The sequence below is a fragment of the Bufo gargarizans genome, chromosome 6, assembly GCF_014858855.1.
Source record: "Bufo gargarizans isolate SCDJY-AF-19 chromosome 6, ASM1485885v1, whole genome shotgun sequence".
NCBI classification, from domain to species: Eukaryota; Metazoa; Chordata; class Amphibia; order Anura; family Bufonidae; genus Bufo; species Bufo gargarizans.
In genome coordinates this window covers 290,811,514-290,831,973 of record NC_058085.1, presented here as the reverse complement: position 1 = coordinate 290,831,973, position 20,460 = coordinate 290,811,514, and the positions used below count along the sequence as shown (strand labels likewise).

The following is a 20,460-nucleotide window of genomic DNA, read 5'->3' as shown; positions in this document are numbered from 1 at the left end:
AGTCCATTGTCAGAAATTTAGGCCCAGCACCCAGGCAGAGGAGAGAGGTCCCGTAACAGAGAATCTGGCTTCATGTCAGCAGAGAATCAGTCTGCATGTCATAGCAGAGAATCAGGCTTCACGTCACCCAACATTGGAACAGTCCATTGGCATATATTTAGGCCCAGCACCCAGGCAGAGGAGAGAGGTCCCGTAACAGAGAATCTGTCTTAATGTCAGCAGAGAATCAGTCTGCATGTCATAGCAGAGAATCAGGCTTCATGTCAGCCACCACTGCAACAGTCCATTGTCAGATATTTAGGCCCAGCACCCAGGCAGAGGAGGGAGGTCCCGTAACAGAGAATCTGGCTTCATGTCAGCAGAGAATTAGTCTGCATGTTATAGCAGAGAATCAGGCTTCACGTCACCCAACATTGGAACAGTCCATTGGCATATATTTAGGCCCAGCACACAGGCAGAGGAGAGAGGTCCCGTAACAGAGAATCTGTCTTCATGTCAGCAGAGAATCAGTCTGCATGTCATAGCAGAGAATCAGGCTTCATGTCAGCCATCACTGCAACAGTCCATTGGCATATATTTAGGCCCAGCACACAGGCAGAGGAGAGAGGTCCCGTAACAGAGAATCTGTCTTCATGTCAGCAGAGAATCAGTCTGCATGTCATAGCAGAGAATCAGGCTTCATGTCAGCCATCACTGCAACAGTCCATTGGCATATATTTAGGCCCAGCACACAGGCAGAGGAGAGAGGTCCCGTAACAGAGAATCTGTCTTCATGTCAGCAGAAAATCAGTCTGCATGTCATAGCAGAGAATCAGGCTTCACGTCAGCCACCACTGCAACAGTCCATTGTCAGAAATTTAGGCCCAGCACCCAGGCAGAGGAGGGAGGTCCTGTAACAGAGAATCTGGCTTCATGTCAGCAGAGAATCAGTCTGCATGTCATAGCAGAGAATCAGGCTTCACGTCACCCAACATTGGAACAGTCCATTGGCATATATTTAGGCCCCGGCACCCAGACAGAGGAGAGGTTCATTCAACTTTGGGTAGCCTCGCAATATAATGGTAAAATGAAAATAAAAATAGGATTGAATGAGGAAGTGCCCTGGAGTACAATAATATATGGTTAAGGGGAGGTAGTTAATGTCTAATCTGGACAAGCGACGGACAGGTCCTGTGTGATCCATGCCTGGTTCATTTTTATGAACGTCAGCTTGTCCACATTGGCTGTAGAAAGGCGGCTGCGTTTGTCTGTAATGACGCCCCCTGCCGTGCTGAATACACGTTCAGACAAAACGCTGGCCGCCGGGCAGGCCAGCACCTCCAAGGCATAAAAGGCTAGCTCTGGCCACGTGGACAATTTAGAGACCCAGAAGTTGAATGGGGCCGAACCATCAGTCAGTACGTGGAGGGGTGTGCACACGTACTGTTCCACCATGTTAGTGAAATGTTGCCTCCTGCTAACACGTTGCGTATCAGGTGGTGGTGCAGTTAGCTGTGGCGTGTTGACAAAAGTTTTCTACATCTCTGCCATGCTAACCCTGCCCTCAGAGGAGCTGGCCGTGACACAGCTGCCTTGGCGACCTCTTGCTCCTCCTCTGCCTTGGCCTTGGGCTTCCACTTGTTCCCCTGTGACATTTGGGAATGCTCTCAGTAGCGCGTCTACCAAGGTGCGCTTGTACTCGCGCATCTTCCTATCACGCTCCAGTGCAGGAAGTAAGGTGGGCACATTGTCTTTGTAGCGTGGATCCAGCAGGGTGGCAACCAAGTAGTCCGCACAAGTTAAAATGTGGGCAACTCTGCTGTCGTTGCGCAGGCACTGCAGCATGTAGTCGCTCATGTGTGCCAGACTGCCCAAGGGTAAGGACAAGCTGTCCTCTGTGGGAGGCGTATCGTCATCGTCCTGCCTTTCCCCCCAGCCACGCACCAGTGATGGGCCCGAGCTGCGTTGGGTGCCACCCCGCTGTGACCATGCTTCATCCTCATCCTCCTCCACCTCCTCCTCATCCTCGTCCTCCAGTAGTGGGCCCTGGCTGGCCACATTTGTACCTGGCCTCTGCTGTTGCAAAAAACCTCCCTCTGAGTCACTTCAAAGAGACTGGCCTGAAAGTGCTAAAAATGACCCCTCTTCCTCCTCCTCCTCCTCCTCCTGGGCCACCTCCTCTTCCATCATCGCCCTAAGTGTTTTCTCAAGGAGACATAGAAGTGGTATTGTAACGCTGATAACGGCGTCATCGCCACTGGCCATGTTGGTGGAGTACTCGAAACAGCGCAACAGGGCACACAGGTCTCGCATGGAGGCCCAGTCATTGGTGGTGAAGTGGTGCTGTTCCGCAGTGCGACTGACCCGTGCGTGCTGCAGCTGAAACTCCACTATGGCCTGCTGCTGCTCGCACAGTCTGTCCAGCATGTGCAAGGTGGAGTTCCACCTGGTGGGCACGTCGCATATGAGGCGGTGAGCGGGAAGGCCGAAGTTACGCTGTAGCGCAGACAGGCGAGCAGCGGCAGGATGTGAACGCTGGAAGCGCGAACAGACGGCCCGCACTTTATGCAGCAGCTCTGACATGTCGGGGTAGTTGTGAATGAACTTCTGCACCACCAAATTCAGCACATGCGCCAGGCAAGGGATGTGCGTCAAACCGGCTAGTCCCAGAGCTGCAATGAGATTTCGCCCATTATCGCACACCACCAGGCCGGGCTTGAGGCTCACCGGCAGCAACCACTCGTCGGTCTGTTGTTCTATACCACGCCACAACTCCTGTGTGGTGTGGGGCCTGTCCCCCAAACATATGAGTTTCAGAATGGCTTGCTGACGTTTACCCCGGGCTGTGCTGAAGTTGGTGGTGAAGGTGTGTGGCTGACTGGATGAGCAGGTGGAAGAAGAGGAGGAGGAAGCCGAGAAGGAGGAGGTGGCAACAGGAGGCAAAGAATGTTGCCCTGCGATCCTTGGCGGCGGAAGGACGTGCGCCAAACAGCTCTCCGCCTGGGGCCCAGCTGCCACTACATTTACCCAATGTGCAGTTAGGGAGATATAGCGTCCCTGGCCGTGCTTACTGGTCCACGTATCTGTGGTAAGGTGGACCTTGCTACAGATGGCGTTGCGCAGTGCACACTTGATTTTATCGGATACTTGGTTGTGCAGGGAAGGCTCGGCTCTCTTGGAGAAGTAGTGGCGGCTGGGAACAACATACTGTGGGACAGCAAGCGACATGAGCTGTTTGAAGCTGTCTGTGTCCACCAGCCTAAATGACAGCATTTCATAGGCCAGTAGTTTAGAAATGCTGGCATTCAGGGCCAGGGATCGAGGGTGGCTAGGTGGGAATTTACGCTTTCTCTCAAATGTTTGTGAGATGGAGAGCTGAACGTTGCCGTGTGACATGGTTGAGATGCTTGGTGACGGAGGTGGTGGTGGTGTTGGTGGTACATCCCCTGTTTGCTTGGCGGCAGGTGCCAACGTTCCTCCAGAGGCGGAGGAAGAGGCCGAGGCGGCAGCAGCAGAAGAGGCCGAGGCGGTAGCAGCAGAAGAGGTAGCAGGGGGAGCCTGAGTGACTTCCTTGTTTTTAAGGTGTTTACTCCACTGCAGTTCATGCTTTGCATGCAGGTGCCTGGTCATGCAGGTTGTGCTAAGGTTCAGAACGTTAATGCCTCGCTTCAGGCTCTGATGGCACAGAGTGCAAACCACTCGGGTCTTGTGGTCAGCACATTGTTTGAAGAAGTGCCATGCCAGGGAACTCCTTGAAGCTGCCTTTGGGGTGCTCGGTCCCAGATGGCGGCGGTCAGTAGCAGGCGGAGTCTTTTGGCGGCGGGTGTTCTGCTTTTGCCCACTGCTCCCTCTTTTGCTACGCTGTTGGCTCGGTCTCACCACTGCCTCTTCCTCCGAACTGTGAAAGTCAGTGGCACGTCCTTCATTCCATGTGGGGTCTAGGACCTCATCGTCCCCTGCATCGTCTTCCACCCAGTCTTGATCCCTGACCTCCTGTTTAGTCTGCACACTGCAGAAAGACGCAGCAGTTGGCACCTGTGTTTCGTCATCATCAGAGACTTGCTGAGGTGGTATTCCCATGTCCTCATCATCAGGAAACATAAGTGGTTGTGCGTCAGTGCATTCTATGTCTTTCACCGCTGGGGAAGGGCTAGGTGGATGCCCTTGGGAAACCCTGCCAGCAGAGTCTTCAAACAGCATAAGAGACTGCTGCATAACTTGAGGCTCAGACAGTTTCCCTGATATGCATGGGGGTGATGTGACAGACTGATGGGGTTGGTTTTCAGGCGCCATCTGTGCGCTTTCTGCAGAAGACTGGGTGGGAGATAATGTGAACGTGCTGGATCCACTATCGGCCACCCAATTGACTAATGCCTGTACCTGCTCAGGCCTTACCATCCTTAGAACGGCATTGGGCCCCACCATATATCGCTGTAAATTCTGGCGGCTACTGGGACCTGAGGTAGTTGGTACACTAGGACGTGTGGATGTGGCAGAACGGCCACGTCCTCTCCCAGCACCAGAGGGTCCACTAACACCACCACAACCATGTCCACGTCCGCGTCCCTTACTAGATGCTTTCCTCATTGTTATCGTTCACCACAACAACAAAAATATTATTTGGCCCAATGTATTGTATTCAAATTCAGCTGAATTTAAATTTGAGGCCTAGTATTTAGGCGCTGGGTGACAGGTATAGGTTTACTGACAGAATTAGACTTGGAAATGCACAGTAGCGGGTGTGTGAAGTTATTCTGAATGACCCTATGTGCACCTTGAATATGATATACCCTTTTAGGGATAGATTTCAAATAGCTCTGATACAGCAGAAACCACTAAATTATGAAATTGCTAAATTGGGAATTGTATTTCAACCCAGAACAAAAACTGTGCTTGGACGGACACTAAATAACTTGCCCAGCCACAGCAATTTAGCAGGATATAAATTTGAGGCCTAGTATTTAGGCGCTGGGTGACAGGTATAGGTTTACTGACAGAATTAGACTTGGAAATGCACAGTAGCGGTGTGTGAAGTTATTCAGAATGACCCTATGTGCACCTTGAATATGATATACCCTTTTAGGGATAGATTTCAAATAGCTCTGATACAGCAGAAACCACTAAATTATGAAATTGCTAAATTGGGAATTGTATTTCAACCCAGAACAAAAACTGTGCTTGGACGGACACTAAATAACTTGCCCATCCACAACAGTACAGCAGTAATGACAGATTTAGCAGGATATAAATTTGAGGCCTAGTATTTAGGCGCTGGGTGACAGGTATAGGTTTACTGACAGAATTAGACTTGGAAATGCACAGTAGCGGGTGTGTGAAGTTATTCTGAATGACCCTATGTGCACCTTGATTATGATATACCCTTTTAGGGATAGATTTCAAATAGCTCTGATACAGCAGAAACCACTAAATTATGAAATTGCTAAATTGGGAATTGTATATCAACCCAGAACAAAAAATATGCTTTGACGGACACTAAATAACTTGACCAGCCACACCAGTAACGACAGATTTAGCTGGATATAAACTTGAGGCCTAGTATTTAGGCGCTGGGTGACAGGTATACGTTTACTGACAGAATTAGACTGGGATATGGCCAAAAAATAACCACACTATTGCTGGTTAAATGCACTTGGTGTGACAGCTTGACCAACCACACTACTGAGGGTTAAATGCACTTGGTGACAGGCGCAGCTTGCCCCTGATGTAGTATATGGCCAAAAAATAAACAGACTATTGCTGGTTAAATGCACTTGGTGTGACAGCTTCACCCTGATGTAGGATTTAGCCAAAAAACAACCACACCATTGAGGGTTAAATGCACTTGGTGACAGGCGCAGCTTGCCCCTGATGTACTATATGGCCAAAAAATAAACAGACTATTGCTGGTTAAATGCACTTGGTGTGACAGCTTCACCCTGATGTAGGATTTAGCCAAAAAACAACCACACCATTGAGGGTTAAATGCACTTGGTGACAGGCGCAGCTTGCCCCTGATGTAGTATATGGCCAAAAAATAAACAGACTATTGCTGGTAAAATGCACTTGGTGTGACAGCTTCACCCTGATGTAGGCTTTAGCCAAAAAACAACCACACCATTGAGGGTTAAATGCACTTGGTGACAGGCGCAGCTTGCCTCTGATGTAGTATATGGCCAAAAAATAAACAGACTATTGCTGGTTAAATGCACTTGGTGTGACAGCTTCACCCTGATGTAGGCTTTAGCCAAAAAACAACCACACCATTGAGGGTTAAATGCACTTGGTCGCAGCTTGTGCTGGCGCACCACAAGACACAAAATGGCCGCCGATCACCCCAGAAAAAAGTGACTTACAAACGGTCTGGGCAGCCTAAAAACAGTGAGCAATTGAGTATCAGCAGCTCAATGATCCACAGCTGCAGATCGATCGATTAATCAAGTAGCAGACAGAAACAAATTGGTGGGTGTGGACCAATGGACAGTCAGCTGCGGTGCCCTTAATAGGACAGGTTCAAAGTCCTTAATACAAAGTAGAAAAAGGTTTAACGGGTACCGCGCTAATTTGTAAACCAGTATACAGGATCAAGAACCAGAAAGCAACGTGCCAAATTCGTATGATGCACAAACGAAAAATTCCAAATCCATAAACAATAATATACAGGCGGATCTCACACTTCCATATAAACCATGCGAAGATTTTCAGCAACCTATTACTCAGCTGCGCATATATGAAGATGACTGTCTTACGTCTCCCAGTTCACATGCGAAAGAATGGATGTCCGCCTGCAATATACGGTGAAATCTCCCCTTGTGGTAACAGTCACACGAAAAGCCTGATCCGAAAACAGTCCGGAATACCCTAATGAAGGACAGAAAAAGATTGCGCAATACCCTCGGGATTTAAAAGTAGGAATACTTTAATCTACTTACAAAAGGCAAGTTTTCACAAGCATATAAAATACCCGACCCGGGTTTCGCACTTAGCTTCGTCAGGGGCTACCATTGTAGCCCCTGACGAAGCTAAGTGCGAAACCCGGGTCGGGTATTTTATATGCTTGTGAAAACTTGCCTTTTGTAAGTAGATTAAAGTATTCCTACTTTTAAATCCCGAGGGTATTGCGCAATCTTTTTCTGTCCTTCATTAGGGTATTCCGGACTGTTTTCGGATCAGGCTTTTCGTGTGACTGTTACCACAAGGGGAGATTTCACCGTATATTGCAGGCGGACATCCATTCTTTCGCATGTGAACTGGGAGACGTAAGACAGTCGTCTTCATATATGCGCAGCTGAGTAATAGGTTGCTGAAAATCTTCGCATGGTTTATATGGAAGTGTGAGATCCGCCTGTATATTATTGTTTATGGATTTGGAATTTTTCGTTTGTGCATCATACGAATTTGGCACGTTGCTTTCTGGTTCTTGATCCTGTATACTGCTTTACAAATTAGCGCGGTACCTGTTAAACCTTTTTCTACGATCGATTAATCAAGTCCTTTGGAGGAGTTAATCAGCCTAATCTCGCCCTACTGTCGCAGCCGCAACCTCTCCCTACGCTAATCAGAGCAGAGTGACGGGCGGCGCTATGTGACTCCAGCTTAAATAGAGGCTGGGTCACATGGTGCTCTGGCCAATCCCAGCCATGCCAATAGTAGGCATGGCTGTGATGGCCTCTTGGGGCAAGTAGTATGACGCTTGTTGATTGGCTGCTTTGCAGCCTTTCAAAAAGCGCCAAGAAAGCGACGAACACCGAACCCGAACCCAGACTTTTACGAAAATGTCCGGGTTCGGGTCCGTGTCACGGACACCCCAAAATTCGGTACGAACCCGAACTATACAGTTCGAGTTCGCTCATCCCTAGCCCTGTATATATCTATATAAAAAAAGCATGATACATCCATATGTATTCATAGGCACCTTGCAGTTAAGACAAATGAATCACATGACTACAGCAATTACTACATATATTAACACAACTGGAATTACTGTAATGGACTGATAAGAGATTATTTTGTGTTCAGTAAGTGACTCACAGGTCAGAGTACTTTGGATGGTACTGTCATGGTCGATGGCGATGACTGTGACTTCACAAGGCTGCTCTCCTGCCCTCTCTGGGCCCTGCTGTTGTTGTCGGAGGTACCAGCAACGTAGACAGGCACAGGTGACTCCCAACATTAGCATCAATACTCCCGCAGTAACCACAAGCCTAAGATAGAAGAGAGAAATGACAAGGAATTGATAGCTGATATTTTCAGTATTTACAGGGTATTATATTGCTGTGCTTGAACATGATGATGATTATTATTATTATTAATAATAATAATAAATTGACTTATGGAGTTTATTGCACTGTGCCAAAGGTAGAAAAAGTAGTAAAAATGGACACTTAGGATATATGCTAAAGCATTTTATTGCCGTGTACTGTATGTGTATTCAACAAAAATGACCTCTTATTAAGAGGATATACATTATGGTTCTTACCATATGTACCACTGGCTCATCCATTCCGTCTTGGGGCAGCTGTTTATAAAAGCAGAATAAACTATTAAACTATAGAGAAAATATTCAGTAGTAGTAGCTCTCCTGAAAAGGGTAACATGGGATTTCTTTGGTATACACATATATGCTCATGTAGTTGCTTACCTCGTGTTTATCCTCCCAATGTTTTTTTTCTTTTAATTTTCACAAATGACTTTTTTATTTCCCATCCTGTACATAGCACTTCCTGTTGCTGCATCCAACCAAACCCATTAATGCACTTCTCCTTTCTCTGCCACAGCTCCAGCACCGCCCCTAACAACACCCAGCTAGTTTATAGCTCCTCCCACCAGCTAGTACACTCTCCCATTACCGCCCCTAACAACTCCCAGCTAGTTTATAGCGCCTCCCACCAGCTAGTTACATAGATACTCCCCTATTACTGCCCTTAACAACTAGCTAGTTTATAACCCCTCCCACCCAGATATTTGCATAGCCACTTCCCTATCATTGCCCCACCCATGGACATAACTTAAGAGGAAATAAGAGCTGCGTGGACATGGAAATTTGTCCACAGCCCAGAACGGAAGGTAGGAACAATAAAAAATTTTTTTTTTAATACATTACAAAATTACAGCTTCCTTCACAAATTATTATTTGAAACATGTCAATGCAAACCAGAAACCCCCTTCAATTAGACGATCTCTGTATAGAGACTTAGGGGGTAATTTATTAAGCTGAATCACACCTATATTAGGTGTATTTCAGGTGCAGATTGTGGCGCAACAGCTTAGTTGCGCCACAATTGCCAATTTCTCACCACTCACGCCATGTCTAAAAAAGTGGTCATGCTTCATGGGAAAATGATATTCAAAGACTGTACTTCCCAGAGAAAGAGAACCACCTCACTAGTACCACCTAGTACGATATTATGCCTCTGTACAAGCTCTGAATTATATGGCTCCATAATATGGCACCTGTAGAAATGTATTGACCCTACTGTAACTCTGTAAGCCTCTTATATAAATAGATAATTATTTCAGAATTGTTCAACTAGATTCCATATCCTGGGCCTAAAGAAAAATATCACAATACCGCATTGTATATATAAGCAACACAGAGCGTGCCTGTGGTACCGCAGTATAGAGCCTTAGAGACCTAGTTCAGGTTTTATATTTAACTATAGAAAAAATATATATCTTTAAAATAGATTAAAATGAGAATCCTTAAATGTAACTTTCTGTAGCAAAGCATAACATTTTTGCAAAACACTAATTCACGTTTAAGAGCACACGATAAATTAGCATGCAGTTACTGCTCACTGCAAAGGTTAGGACTAGATGAGTCAATTGATATGTGTGAATTGATTCATTCATCATAACGAGTTATTGACCAATAAGGGGCTGTCCCCGCTGCTGACAAAGGTCCCCGCAGCCGCTTGATTACCAGGACCAGACATCTCGCTGGCCCCTGACAATCTCGCACCTGCTCTGCTGCTTCGGGTAATGCACAACAGCTTGCAGTATTTGCCTTTGGGCTTTTTATCAAGCAAAGGCAATACTGTGGCGAATGATAAATAGTGCAGATTACAATAGCCCTAATTGGTGGGGTATTGAATCAAATTAATGGAGTTCTTCTACTCTAGCTCCATATCTGTATTTTAGTCCTGCACTATTGATCAATATTTGTAGAACCATTTAGTATGTTACCTCCTGATTTAAAAATGTAAATCTAATTAATAAAGACTTTTTTGTTTTTGTTTTTAGCGTCCCAGTTTCATGTAAAAATATAAAATTCATAGGTGACATAAACCAATCTTGGGCACAATTAGCCTACTGTGAGCTTCCACATTGCACATTAAAAAAAATTGTTGATCATGCTCATTTGTATCAGCCTATCACACAGATCAATACAAAGCAAATGTGGAAGAATGATCGCTACCACAGTCTTTCCTCCCCCATTCAGTTCAATTGATTAGAATTAGATTGTTCTTTAATTTTTTTTCTTTTATTTGTATTTTATATATAAGCCCGTTACAGGGGAAAACACCTCTCTTTGGGGGCTTTGTACATGGCAGAGCTGATCAGGGTCTGCTAAGACCCTGTGGCTCTGCTTTGCTCTGTCCCTGAGACTGTCAGCGAGAGCAGGGCATATCTGCTTCCTCTGTTCTTCACTGCATAGCCCTCATTGAGTTCTATGAACCTACCCAATGAGAAGGCAGAAGCGGTAATAAACCGCTTCTCTCTTCTCCTCAGGTCCCGGACTGTTACTGACAGCTGGGGACCTGACTTGTTCTTGCTAGAGTACAGGAGTAGGGCTATCAGCTGCCTTTCTGTCCAGCCGGATGACGGCCACAGTCACAAACCATGAGTCTCTGTGGGCCACAGGCCATGAGTTGTACACTCTTGCAGTATCGGTGCAGTATCTGCTTCCATAGGAGTGACTGTTCATGCACTGCTCTCCTAAAGGATCAATATTAAACTCATGAAAAATCCCTTTCCTTTACTGGGAATTTTGAAAATTATTAACAAGTAACTGCTACACATGTACTAAGACAAATGAGTCTGAGAAAAATGAAGGTCAGAGGGTCATTTTTATTTCAAATGTGACCATAAGGAACATCTAAGATCCTGGTTTTTAATCTGATCTGGAGGAACATCTGCTTTGGATTTTGATGTTCTTCTCATGCTTCCCTGCATGATAATGAATTATAATGCTGCCACTCTACAATCAGCCCCTAGTCCTGGCCAAATATTACATACTGTTTTGAGTTTTCACAGTCCACCTCACAATCTCCAGTGGACACCTAGAATATGAAAATATACATAATAAGTGTATTTAGCCTTAAAAGTCTAATTAAGTTTTAAATACCATATTGCATTACAGTATAACTTTTATGTACAGTAGAAGTTGAAGTTTAAAAACAGGAAATGCAGAAAGAAACCTATCTGAAAAAAAGAATACACGTATTTACTAACATTTTTTTACTTTTATATTTTATTACTCTGCTACCTTATGGTACAGCAATTTAGACTTATCTTGGCAAGTCCCTGCACCAGAATCTACTATTCAGGCTATTTAGGTTACATGCACCAGAAAACTGTTATACAGGTGAAACTCAAAAAATTTGAATATCGTGCAAATGTCTGTTTATTTCAGTAATGCAAATTAAAAGGAATTGCATTAATGCAGCTTAAAATTAGAATTTTGTGAAAAGGTTCAATATTCTCGGCTCAAAGTGTCACACTCTAGTCAGCTAATTAATCCATACCCCCTGAGCAAAGGGTACCTCAAAATTGTGACTTTGGGGTTTCATAAACTGTAAGCCATAATCATCCAAATTATAAGAAATAAAGGCTTGAAATATCTCGCTTTGCATGTGATGAGTTTATCTCATATGTTAGGGTCACCTTTTAAGTTGCATTACTGAAATAAATGAACTTTGCACGATATTCCATTTTTTCAAGTTTCACCTGTAAGTAATCTTAAATGTGTGGGACTGTATAGACTCCATCCTCTCATGCCCACAAACCTGCCCTCATTTGACAAAAGTGCAGAGCGTGGGCTTGTGGTAAAATTCCCTGTTAGGATGTATTGTAAGTATTTATGGAATATTTTTCTGCTAGGTTTCCAAGATGGTTCCATTAAAATTAAAGTGTCAGCTTCCTTGTGGATATGTCAGAAATGTCAAACATGATAATATGTCCTTAAATTTAAATATGTTAGCTATATCTCAGTCCTGTCCTACTGACCCTGCTAAAATGGGTCTAAGAAAAGATCTCCTCAACATTTAAGGCTACTTTCGCACTGGCGTTTTGGCTTTCCGTTTGTGAGATCTGTTCAGGGCTCTCACAAGCGGTCCCAAACAGATCAGCTTTGCCCTAATGCATTGTAAATGGAAAAGGATCCGCTCAGAATGCATCAGTTTGCCTCCATTCTGTCTCCATTCCGCTTTGGAGGCGGACACCAAAATGCTGCTTGCAGCGTTTTGGTGTCCGTCTGACGAAACTGAACCAAACGGATCAGTTCTGACACACAATGTAAGTCAATGGGGACGGATCAGTTTTCACTGACACAATCTGGCACAATAGAAAACTGATCCGTTCTCCATTGACTTTCATTGGTGTTCATGACGGATCTGTCTTGGCAATGTTAAAGATAATACAAACGGATCCGTTCTGAACGGATGCAGGCGGTTGTATTATCTGAACTGATCCGTCTGTGCAGATCCATGACGAATTTGCACCAAACGCGAGTGTGAATGTAGCCTAAAGGAGTTGAGTTGACCCATCTAAGATATGACATCAATGTAAGACAGGTGCTCCAGACACAAAAAAAAAACGCTGCTATCTCCAGAACATGTTCTCCGTTGATTGCTATGAGAGTTCTGAAAATAGCTATGCTCGCCGCGCTATGCTCCCTGCGTTCAACTGTTTTTAGAAGTCCCATAGCAGTAAATGGAGAGCACACTGTCTAAGTGTCACAGTCGTTACCTCTGGCTGTGACCTTCTGTCTATGCTCTCGCTGCAGCTCTGTTCCTGTGTGTTTGTGGTTCTTTATGGGTTAACTCCCCTGTGTGCCTATTAGGAGTTAATCCTCTGTCTGCTCCATGGGTGTGGCCTCTCTGCTGCACCCATGGAACCTGTATATAAGGCCTCATGAACACAACCGTTTTTTTTTAAGGTCCGCAAAAACGGAGCCCGTAGGTCCGTGATCCGTGACCGTTTTTTCGTCCGTGGGTCTTCCTTGATTTTTGGAGGATCCACGGACATGAAAAAAAAAAGTCGTTTTGGTGTCCACCTGGCCGTGCGGAGCCAAACGGATCCGTCCTGAATTACAATGCAAGTCAATGGGGACGGATCCGTTTGACGTTGACACAATATGGTGCCATTGCAAACGGATCCGTCCCCCATTGACTTTCAATGTAAAGTCAGGAGTCCCTTTTATACCATCGGATCGGAGTTTTCTCCAATCCGATGGTATATTTTAACTTGAAGCGTCCCCATCACCATGGGAACGCCTCTATGTTAGAATATACCATCGGATTTGAGTTAGATCGTGAAACTTAGATCCGACAGTATATTCTAACACAGAGGTGTTCCCATGGTGATGGGGACGCTTCAGGTTAGAATATACTAAGAACTGTGTACATGACTGCCCCCTGTAGTTAACTCATTGGTGGCCAATGCGGCCGGCCCCCCTCCCTCCCCTGTAGTTAACTCATTGGTGGCCAGTGCGGCCGCCCCCCCCCCTCCCTCCCCTGTAGTTAACTCATTGGTGGCCAGTGTGGCCGGCCCCCCCTCCCTCCCCTGTAGTTAACTCGTTGGTGGCCAGTGCGGCCAGCCCCCCCTCCCTCCCCTGTAGGTAACTCATTGGTGGCCAGTGCCACCGTTTTCTGCGGATCCGTCTGTGTAAAAGTAGGCTACGGCCACGGACGCGGATGCCAATCTTGTGTGCATCCGTGTTTTTTCACGGACCTATTGACTTGAATGGGTCCATGAACCATTGTCCGTCAAAAAAATAGGACAGGTCGTATTTTTTGGGACGGAAAGGAAACACGGATCACGGATGCGGCTGCAAAACGGTGCATTTTCCGATTTTTCCACGGACCCATTGAAAGTCAATGGGTCCTCGAAAAAAAATGGAAAACGGCACAACGGCCACGGATGCACACAACGGTCGTGTGCATGAGGCCTAAGGCTGAGGTTTCCTCAGTTCTGTGTCAGCTCTTCTGGTGTGTGTTGTCTTGTCCTGCTCCTAGTTTGTACTCATTCTCCCATGCTGCTGACCCATGGGATCAGTCTGTCTGTCTGTGCTCTGTGGGTTTCCTACTTGTTCATTCCCGTTCTCTTTCCTGTGTTTTGTTATCTGTTCTGCCAGTTATGTTTTAGTCACCTAGTTTGTATTCATATGTCTCTGTTCAGCAAGCCCTTGCTGCACCTTTCTTTGCAGCAGAGTGCCATGGGTAAGGCCATGCAGTTTGCTACTGGTGGAGATAGTCCCTCTCTGCTCATTGTCACTCCGGTTTCCTTGCTATGAACTTCTGCTCGTGTTTTTAGTTGCCTGCTTGTATTTGCCTGTTTGTTATGTTTGCCTATGTACCGTCGGTACCTTCTGGTATCTGTTGTCCGTTTGCTCCCTGCGGCAAAGCCTAACCCTACCATCTGGGGCCCTAGTGAATACCAGGAGTTGCTTAGTCACGCCCCTCTGGAGTATTACTAGACAGTGGCGCAGTGGGTGTTTTCCTCCCACTGTGTGGACGGTACATAGAGCTCTCTATTTCCCTGTGTTTCCCTCCTTGGATTCTGTTTGTACAATAAATTCTTGTGTGTCTGTACCTGAGTTCCAGTTGTTTATTGCTTGACGACGCGGAGGTCTCTCCTGGGACCTCCAACTCCTGACACTAAGTTTGGCCACTTCTCCGTTCACCATTATGGGACTGCCAGAAATAGCTTAACTTCACAAAAGAACACTGGTATGCGTATGTCAACACGTAAAGGGTTAATTGCCTGAAAAAATATGCTAAAATAAAGAAAAAAAGCTTTATTATTGCTGCCAATAAAATAAGTGGCTAGCCGCCTTAAATGTCTATTTCAGGCTCAGTATGAGGAACAAGGAGCATATTAGGGGAAAAATATATATCTTTATGCTCCTCTATTACCTCTACCACGAAACGTTGTTGCTAATGTGCATAAGGGTCATAAGTCATTTTTTTAGACCACGATTTAAAAAAATAGGACTGGGTTATATATATAAGGACACTAGCAGAAGGACCCGGCTTCGCACGGTAAATTTTATCTATTTCATTTAATGTTTGTGTGTGTCGTTAAAAGATATCGACCGTATCCACTATAACAGTGACATCTACAGTCCCCCGCCCCTTTAGCAGTGACCTCCACATCAGCCTACCCCTTAACAGTAACATCCACAGCGCCCTTCCCTTTAACAGTGACCTCCACAGCGGCCGCCCCTTTATTAGTGACCTCTCCAGTACCCTGTCTCGTTAAAAGTGATTTCTACAATAACCCGCCCCCTTAACAGTGACCTCCACAGAGCTTTATTTCCTTAAAATGTGACCTTCGCCACACCTCGCTGTGGTAATAGCGGGATCCAGATATCAAAATTATTGTTAGGGGTAGGCATTTCCTCCTTTTAAATTCCTGTAGGAGAACATCACCTCTTCCATGTCCGTCCAGGCCGGAGATTGCAGCAGAAAAGTCAGTTAGAAACCAGGCCCCTAGCATAAAGATGTCGGATACCAGGGTTAATAAAAATCAGTAATGGAACAACTACACGGAAACCAGTGTGAAGATGTCAGATACCAGCGTAATACAGACCAGAACCATTAGAGGGGTTAGGAGAAGACTAGTGTCCTTTCCACTGAGGTCACACAAGAAACCCCTATCTGGCAATATACATCAAACAGTGGACAAATCCATATTTGAGCCATGTGCTTCCTCCTGAGAACTCAGACCATGTATATGCTTCCATGGTATTAAAAGCAAATCGATCTCCGTTCAGTAACAGGGAGCAATTAGATAACTACAGCTATCCTGCCATTACCTCCGCCATGTTTAGTATGCACGTGTGTGGGACATTCATACGGAGTGGATGGAGGTAAGATTAAATTGCTACGGTGAATATCCAAAAAGATATTTCAATACAAAGATTTTGAAGCAGACTTGGTTTCCAGCAAGTGGTAGTAAACACGGTCATAAAGGGTCATTACCATATTCCCTGGCCTCCTCTGAGATCACAACTTGGGGGGGGGGGGGAGTAGACTGTCATTCTTTGGGGATCATTAGTTTGATGGACTGACCGATATTTCTGCTTCCCCAGGCAACTGGACTTAACCTATTGTTTGTACGCACTGTCCTTTTTTTATATTAAAACTTTACTTTAATAAGAGCCTTCTTGTGTTTCTAGAAGTGTTACCTAGATTGAGTTATTAACCCTGTGAATGCTAGAACCTGTAGAGAGTACTTATGTGTTTTTTTATGCAAAGGTGTCTCGTCAGCCTGATATAACGAGTGGTGGCAGCTAAGAATGATTCGTTTCAGGAAGGAGTGCTAACAGAGGGAGGTCCAGTGTGACCCTGCCGACTTCCCTCCGGCTTCCCTGCTGAACCCACTGATTTTGTTGGAACAGGTTAAGCATCAAATGCAGAAGGTGGCCCAGCATGTGTAGCTGCTCTTTCTTCACTTTGGGGCCCTGTTCTGGAAAAATGAATCCAAGAGGTGGGACCAGCACCTATCTGACATTGAGGCATATCCTAGCGATATGCCTATTAATGTCCCACATAGGCTTGTTGTTATTTATGGCAGGATCTTCAACCTGTTCAGTTCTGTTTGGTGACTGGTAACTAACTCCAACAAGAATACAGATATTACCCTTTCTGTCATTGCCATCACCAATTTCACACCTTGGATTCACACCTTGTTTTAATCGCATTTTAGGCACAATGGGGGCCATTTATTATAGCACCATTTTTGTGGTGTAGAAAAGCTGCAAATTTTGCCACAAGTGCTGGTTTACAACAACATTTTCCACTTTTCCGAGGTGGGACTTGGTTAGGGTAATCCACTGAATGTCAGGGGGTTAAATATTGCTCGGGCACTGAGCCTGTATCATAGCTGGGAGTTGACAGCTGACACCCGCAGGCAGTGTCCGTGATCGAAGATAACTCCAGTCACGGACACTTAATCCCTCAGATGCCACGATCAATGGCAATTACAGCATTTGAGCAGCTAGTCAGAAGAAGGACCTCCCTTTGACACCCAATTACCAATTGGGGTGCCATTTGGTTGTCATGACGCCCTGTAACAGGGCTTAAAGGAAACCTGTCACCATGAAAATGTGGTGCAATTTTAGGATATACGGTGTATTAACCCAGGTTTTCTAATTTTAATTTTTCTCTTTTTTTTATGTCTGTTGCACAGTTAAGCTTTCCACATACCGTATGTTATCCAGTCATGTGTCTATTCGTCTTTGTGCATTTTTTAGTGTATATGTGATGGTAAGATTGCTGATGGCCATTTTTAATTATTTATCCACTTGTTTCAGTATTTTATACCTTTATGCTTCATGCATACAACCACATGTATTCTGAGGTTCGCAAACTGCAGGTCCACAAAATACGGACGCCAGCCATGTGCATGCTGCATTTTCCTAATAGAACTGCCTATTCTTGTCTGCAAAATAGACACAAATAGGAAATGTTTTATAATTTGCGAAATGGCTGCAGGAATGCAGACAGAACACAGAATGCATTATTTGCGGACAAATATGGATTGGACACGTATCCAAATAATGGCCCTGTGCATGAGGCCCTATTAAGTAACCATTTCCATTTTATTAAGTGGACGGAAATAAAATGATGATACTGTACAATATACTCTTGTCATGTTACATTACAGATAGTAATTTTTGCGGTCAGTCCTTACCAGGATGAGTCCTATGGCTACAGATAGAAATATATGTCTTCTCATGCTACTGCACCACCCAGTACCTGAAAAGCAGATATAAAATATAGGGGTATTCTGTAGGCTAGCTCAAGATGACAAGATTAAGAAGACCCTGAAGACACTACTAGTGACTGAGATACTCGTCAATTACTGCGGATCAGACGTTTTGGACAGTTTTGCTGAGAGTCCTTCAATGATACGAAGGTCACCCCTGACAATCGGCTGTAATCTATGATCAATTTTCCTACTCCACCACCAGAGGGGTAATTTACAGTGATAGCATATTGATAGGTTATGCCATCAATGTCAGATAGGTGCGGGACCTGATCCTATCTAGAGAATGGGGCCCAGAAGTGAAGAGAGAGCACTGTGCATGCACGGCATGCTCTCTCTCCACCATTATGGCGAAAATAGCTCAGTATGTGTGCTCGGCAATTTTCTGAAGTCCCATAGCTGTGAACAGAGAACACGCCACGCAAATGTGGTTACTGCTCCATTCACTTTTGAACGACTACTGAAAGTAGCAGAGCGAGCCCTCAGCTACTTTTGGAACTCCCATAGTGGTGAATGGAAGGTGGCTGCGCATGCACGGCTGCTCTATGTTGAGTGCCCCATTCTCACACCTATCCGACATTGATGGAATCCTAGCCATTCGCCATCAATGTCCTAGGCTGGAATACCCCTTTAATAATTACACAGTTCCCATTTAGTACCCATTTACATTAAATAGCTGTCTATGTAAAGCAATGCATAATTGTGCTGGACCATTGAGAGAAAGGCACTCTTTACAGCTGATCCCCATGCTGGCTAATACATGAAGGACCTAAATAGGGTCCTAAATTTGGTCTTACCTACTTTAACTTAATGCAATTTGTTATCCTGTATATTGAGCTAAAAAATAATATCTACTATGTAAGTAAATAAACTAAGAAATGCTTTGTTCTTACAGTTATCCAACTATCCTCTCAAAGGGTTCTGAGAAGGACATGGAACGTACATGGAACATACATGTATGAATGCCAATATCTTAAATTTCCTCTTACCTGTAACCTTGGAGTAGTTTTCTCCCTCTTTCAGGTACTATCGGCAGTGCTTGCAATCATTGCTTTAGTGTGGAAGGTGCTCATTCTTTGTGCGTCCCCTCCCTCTCACCCTCCATTGTGAGACCCAAGTCATTGCCTTGTATTAATGGACATGTGGGAGGGTTTAGATTGTGAAACTCAGATAAAGCTTTAAACCTTTAATTAACAATATAGGAATTTCATTATCCATAGTGTACTTGTTTTCCTTCTCTTAGGGTCTTGTATTGCATGTTTTACATGGTTCTTCATGTTGTTAACAGCCCCGAGGGCCGTGGAGTAGTTGATGTCTAATGGAAATGTCCAATCTGTTATAATTACAAATGTTAATATTAACAGGAGACACATTAAGTGTAGCTATGTGGAACCGTTGTGGAGTAAAAAAAAAGAAGGCAGGAAGGAGAATAAAATATACAGAGGTCACAGGAAAACAAAGTACTGACCGGCTCCATACAAAGCTTAGCTAACCAAATAATCATATTAATATATCAATAGTAGGAATGAGCAAATTTCCCAAATTTCATTTCAGTCCTGATTCTGATGAATCTGCTAAATCAGATTTTATTTGTTAGAATAAATTCAGTTGAAATAAAAATTGCCCCAATTTCCCTGAAAAGTGATGCATGGGCTTAGGGCTGTATCCAACCGAGCTCTTTAACGCCAATACATCATTAGTAATGTGAAAGTGACAGTGACTTGCCGTATATGGCTTTGGCTTTGGGTAAGCGCAAGGTAGCGGGTTTTAATCTGATCTGTAAAATGGCAGTCGTCATTTTGAGCGATTTGTGTTTTTCCCATTACAAAAGTTTTGGATTTCCCAGAATTAACATTTATTGGGAAATTAGAAGCAAATTTTATTTATGTAGATTTTAATCATTCCTTCATCAGCAGTTTAGTATTTGTGACATTAAGAAACCCTGTCCAAAGAAGGAGAAAGACAAGTTTCTGCCATTGTTCTGTTGGCACCAATGTTTACAAGCTAGACAGCCAAATGTGAGTGGGATTTGAATGTGATTGACAGGTCTAACTATATCAAATTCAGACACAGACCTGGAAGATCAGTTCACATAGTGCACAGTATCATCTTCACACCCACAGTATAATGTTTGTCAAGATGACAAGAAACTTGATGCTGATCCGAAACGCAAGTCCATCAATACATTTTTATATTTTTGCTTGCTCACTTTTGATCTTAAAGTGCCTCTGTCACCAGGATCAATCCTATTAAACCAGACATACTGCCTGGTAGGGCTTATTGTGTTGATTAAAGGCCCTATTACACCTGCAGATAATTGCTAAGATCATCACTAACAAGCGTTCGTACGAACGTCTTTCAACACAGAGTATAGAGATAGGTAGATGCTAGGACACAGCTCTGCCCTCAGCATGGTGGCGTCTAGCCCTGTTAATCAAGGGGAGTAGGGAGTGTGCAGAGCACCGTGGTTGTTATAAAGCAGTGCGCAAA

The 20,460-nt window shown here is 44.6% G+C and overlaps 1 protein-coding gene across 1 annotated transcript in view; it reads right to left on the bottom strand.

The window, feature by feature from the left end:
• TMEM52B (transmembrane protein 52B) overlaps positions 1–19,106 on the bottom strand; it is a 29,122-nt gene extending 10,016 nt beyond the window's left edge. Inside the window, exons 1-5 of the mRNA XM_044300208.1 lie at positions 18,960–19,106; positions 17,896–17,960; positions 11,215–11,258; positions 8,456–8,494; positions 8,008–8,180 (exon numbers count right to left, since the gene is read on the bottom strand). Of these exons, the coding sequence (XP_044156143.1) occupies positions 8,008–8,180; positions 8,456–8,494; positions 11,215–11,258; positions 17,896–17,940 (301 nt within the window). The 5' untranslated portion in view covers positions 17,941–17,960; positions 18,960–19,106. The remainder of the gene's footprint in view (positions 1–8,007; positions 8,181–8,455; positions 8,495–11,214; positions 11,259–17,895; positions 17,961–18,959) is intronic.
• Between the last annotated feature and the right edge of the window lie 1,354 nt (positions 19,107–20,460).